The sequence below is a fragment of the Populus euphratica genome, unplaced genomic scaffold, assembly GCF_000495115.2.
Source record: "Populus euphratica unplaced genomic scaffold, PopEup_1.0 scaffold233.1, whole genome shotgun sequence".
In the NCBI taxonomy this organism is placed as follows: domain Eukaryota; kingdom Viridiplantae; phylum Streptophyta; class Magnoliopsida; order Malpighiales; family Salicaceae; genus Populus; species Populus euphratica.
The window spans coordinates 194,599-199,394 of NW_011500116.1; the positions used below are offsets into that span (position 1 = coordinate 194,599).

The window sequence follows — 4,796 nt, forward strand, 5'->3', positions numbered from 1 at the left end:
GTGCAGCTTCAGATGACATATGCTAACTAAGGGTTCAGTGATTGAGATTTCTCGACTTCCAGGATATATTCTTAAAAAAAAGGTGCAAATACTGAAATATTTTTCAACTACATACTATATATATCCACTAGATGTAAGATGCTGATGCTTTAATTTTTTTTTCCTGTGCGGTTATGGATGAGGTGGTTAGCAAGGTTGAGAATGAACTTCTCTGCAGGGCATTCATTCACATGTATCTGGGAGATGATCCCCTTGACAAGGATGCCATAGAAAAATCTGGGATGTCCTTGCTTTCACTGTTCTAATCACTCAGTGGAACACTTTGCTGGGCATACAGGAATAAGGTTCCAGTCCACTACCAAGCGACTAAGCATTGGTTCAATAAGAACAAGAATATGGTGAGATTGTAGCTGATTCCATAATCGAATCCAAGTCAATCCCCACCTTTGATGATAGTGCTAAACTTTTCATGAATTTGATGTTTCTACTTTTAAGATTTCAAGAAATTTATAACAATTTCTGTATCACAACCATGGCATCATCCACTCTTAAATTAAACTATATCTTACAAGGAAAATACTAGAAAGGCACATCACCTCATCACACAAAGGCAACATAAAAATATCTTGTTGCTCAATAATGTGACAGTGTGATCCCAAAATGATAAGCCACCACAGCAGTTTGGTTAATCTCACTCTAGATATCCTAAAAGACACGAGAGGCAATATACAGAAAAGCAAGAGCATCCATATTGTACATTAAATAAAACACATTGCTAACAAGAAACCTTCACTTAGCCCATGAATGAGATCAGTGAAAGCCATATAGAACCTTTCGAGGATCCAATTGACCACTGCAATAACTTGAGGACACAGTAGAGAGTTCTTGGTAGCCCTTCCACTCCTCAAAAGGTTTCAAGACAATTGGGGTTTCAATAGAAGCTGAATCCACGCACAACATGCTTTTGTAGTCTTCATCCCCCATATCTGGGAGAGCCTTGGCCTTTCTGTCCCAAGGATTCCACATGACTGCATGTCAATCATGTAAAAAATGTAAGTAACACTTAGTGGTTAGGACCCCGGCAACTTGAAAGTCCAGCCACACAATTAGAACATCAAGAAAACATTTTAGAACCTGCATCTGGCATCCCATGTTTCCGCAGTACAAAGGTTCTCTTTTTTTCATGATCTATGATGGCAATCTTTGAGGGGGTTCTCAAATATACCCTGTCAACCTAAAATGACTTAATTTTATTAGAAAAACATAGGAAAAAGGCCATGCTCCAACACATGGGAATTCAAATAAAAGAACAAAGTTGAAACTCATATGAAATCACAGTTCATTCGGTGGCTAGAAATTTCAATTATCAGTCTACCTGCAAAAGATTCAAATTCAAATTGACAGTAGAAGAAAATAAAGCATAGTACCTCGCCATCAAAGGTAATTGCATCTGCCTGCTCAGTGAACCTTTCTCTGCGTATTAGATTATCTAAGTAATCAAGCGTCTCCAATCCCTCAACACGCACTTCGCTGCAAATGAAACAGCATCATGCAACCCTCTGAAAAGAATAGCAACATAATATCTACCAAATTCATGTTCTGCCAACTCCCTTTAAAATGAGAAAAAAATATGCATGTTGATAGCAAAAACATATAGAGTACAGAAATATGCACAATTCAGAATGAATAGGACTGGAATTATGAGGGCAGGGGCACCAGTCACAAACTTTAAGTCTAAGTCATTGCAAACGAAGCAGTTGCTTTAGAATTCATGAGACAAACCTGATATCTGATACAGATAAGTAGTTACGCAGTGCAAAAGTGAAGGAGAAGGGCTTGTTATCTGTATTTCTCACACGAGATATCAAAGTGAGCTTGCTAGCACTGAGAGTGATACGAAGCCGTAGCTCAAAGCTGCAGAATACCATGAGATTCATAAGTTCATCCAATAGATGATGCCCTTGGACATGTAGTCTTATTTTGTATGGGTTACATATTTGCAAGCATACCTTCTAGGCCAGGTTTTCAGATCCTCTTCTGTGGACTTCAATATCAGATCCACTGATGACTGATTGTTTGTTGGAGGCAGAGGTGAAGGGTCACTGTCCAATGACCACAATTTGTTCCTTGCAAACCCATGTCGCTCCAATGAACCAAGATTCCCAAACTGAAAGTGCAGCATGGACTAAGAAATACAATCTCAACAAGGACATAATGATACAATTCTGCTTCGTTCCTTAGATCTCAAACCTGTGGAAAGCAGACAGGAATGCCTCCCCTGATGGGTTTTGGTGGCTTCCAAATTGCCTGCTAAGAAAATAATGCCTCATAAACAAGATATTATGGAAGTTATAGCTGTATGTAGCTTCTATACAGTTAATAACTGAAACAATGGTATGCTAGTTTGAGAGCAACTCGAGGTTTCCCATTTTTAATAATAACAGCAGAGCACTAATGGCTAAAGAGTAATGAAAAAAAAGTGTGGATTGCATATGTACCAAGAGAAATAGAACTAAAGGAAAATGAAGACCGGATAACTACAAAACAAAACAGTTTAAAATACATTAAGCTTCTATCTAGTAGTTGTCCTTTCTCACGCTGATAGATTGACATAAGCCAGCTAATTCTTTTACCATCATGTTGCCATGATTGCTAGATCAAAGTTAAGCTATTATTCAAAAACTGCTGGAATCAACTGGTTTATTGATTGCTAAAAATCTCAAGGCTCAACTACCTTAGACATGTACGAGAACAAAGTTAAGGCCAGCATCCAAATCAATAGCATAGCTATCTAAGATTGAATTATCAATAGTGTAATATCCAGAAATCAGCAACTTGTCGTTCCTAGAATCTAAATAAGGTTCACATGAAGCTTAAATATATCTGTAGTCTCAGAAGTAGTTAAACATGCAGAAGAAGATCTGCTCACCTTGCTGCTCATAAAAAGCAATTCCTCTCTTCGTTCATTCTTCCATGAAACAACCTGCCCGCCATACAAAAGCACCTGAAACCATTTTTCAGTGAAGAGTTCTTTAGTGCTGAAGCTGACTCAATTCATTTTTTGCAAGTTGGTAAGAGGAATTTCAATATTTTTTATGGCTTAACCGAAATCCTACACCCGTGCAAACTATATGTTCATGTGTACTGGGTAAGGTTCACACATACAGCCCTAGAAGAATTCTAACCGAAATCCTACACCCGTGCAAACTATCTGTTCACGCATACAGCCCTAGAAGAATTATTTCACTATGTGAAATTAGAACTCAACACAGCACAAGGTGTTTATCTCGGCCCAATCTATCCTAAGCCGACCCCTAATAGTAAACTTTTTTTAAGTTTCTTTGTGTTATTCCAGCTATGATTGCTATTCTTTTTTTAATATCACTTTCAATATTGCATATTTTAAAGGATATGAAAAGTGAAGGTTGCTGCGTATTCAACTGAAATTCATTAATTTAATTACTCAATTATTTTGCTCCTGCTTATCCTGATCTTCTTTTTTCATTTTTTGAAAATGGTTTAACATAATTCACTGCAAAGTATCTCTTACTTTCCATAATTAATTGTGTTAATAATCAAGCCTACACCAATTTCAATTTCTGTCTTCGATTACAGAAACATCACCTGCAAGTAACCAAGAAAAAGTAAAGAATAAACAAGAATTCAAGAAGGAAGGGTAATTACCTCAGCAGAAGAGCCAGTAGGGTCAGTCAAAATAATCCTTGGCAGTCCATCAGCATCATGAACCATATTCAACGGCATGGGTTTCAGCCTCAACCTTTCCCTTAGGCTACTCACTATTGGGTTCACTTTCCCTTTCTTCCACTCCAGCTATAACACCCACAAAAGGGAAAGGAAAAAAAAAAAAAGAAAATCTCACTCACCACCACAACAAGAAGAAACAGGAAACCAAGCTCACATACACAACAAGAAGAAACAGGAAACCAAGCTAACATACAACACAGAGAGAGAGAGAGGGGGGATAAGAATATAACATGGCAAAGAGGGATAAGATAACAGAAAGAAAACTTACGTTTATTGTTGAAGCTGCTAAGATTTGTTAAACTAATAATAGAAGAATTGTAATCGGCTTCGAGTACAAAGAACAGCCCACCAACTCTCAGCTCATGACAAGTTCATATATATATATATAAAGGTGAAAGGTAAGGGCCACTAAAAAAAATACCATATGCTTCTTCTTTCCATGTGTGCGTGTGAGCAAGGGAGGGAGAGAGAGATGGGAGGATGATGGGGACCTTGGTGAAGAGAAGAGAAAAGGATAGCCAAGGAAATGCAGCCAACTAGTTCACTTTTGTCATTGGATACTCTGTTCGTTCATGTCTCTGTCAGTTAGCCAGCGTAGCTGTGCTTTCTCTCCTTGTCTTGGTTCTTGTTTGCTTCCTCACCTTGGACTTTATGTGCCAAAATTCACTCTAATTGGACGAGTATTAGCCGTCAGATTTTGATCATAATTTCATCCCACGTCCAAAATAAATATATATATATATAAACTAAAAGAGAGAAGATTCATCGTATGGTTACACATGTAATTACCAATTTGCTCTTCTTAAAAAAATCAATGTTCCTGGGGTCGAGATCATTTTTATTTTTCAAGGTTTATTTTTTATTATTATATTGATTGGGGTTCAAGTTGTCTTTTCCTCTCTTGGAATGAAGTAAAGTAAAAATTTTAAACCTGGCGTACGTCTTTTTAATCCTTTTGTTTTTTAAGTAAACTAAAATGGCTTAATTACTTTTAAAACCAAACTTTTTTTAACTTGTGTCCAGTGTGTATA

The 4,796-nt window shown here is 37.2% G+C and overlaps 1 protein-coding gene across 2 annotated transcripts; it reads right to left on the reverse strand.

Annotated features, from left to right (window-relative positions):
* Positions 1-464: 464 nt before the first annotated feature.
* LOC105109951 (aldose 1-epimerase family protein) lies at positions 465-4,332 on the reverse strand. 2 transcript variants are annotated; one of them, XM_011004822.1, is made up of 9 exons: positions 4,034-4,332; positions 3,685-3,831; positions 2,930-3,004; positions 2,251-2,310; positions 2,010-2,167; positions 1,783-1,914; positions 1,428-1,530; positions 1,135-1,234; positions 465-1,028 (listed from the first exon to the last, which is right to left on the reverse strand). In XM_011004822.1, the coding sequence occupies exons 2-9, from the start codon at positions 3,760-3,762 to the stop codon at positions 811-813; spliced, it is 924 nt and encodes a 307-aa protein (XP_011003124.1). In that variant the 5' UTR covers positions 3,763-3,831; positions 4,034-4,332; the 3' UTR covers positions 465-810. The 2 variants fall into 2 exon arrangements, with proteins under 2 accessions (XP_011003124.1, XP_011003125.1); XM_011004823.1 differs by having other exon boundaries at positions 2,251-2,307; positions 4,034-4,329.
* Between the last annotated feature and the right edge of the window lie 464 nt (positions 4,333-4,796).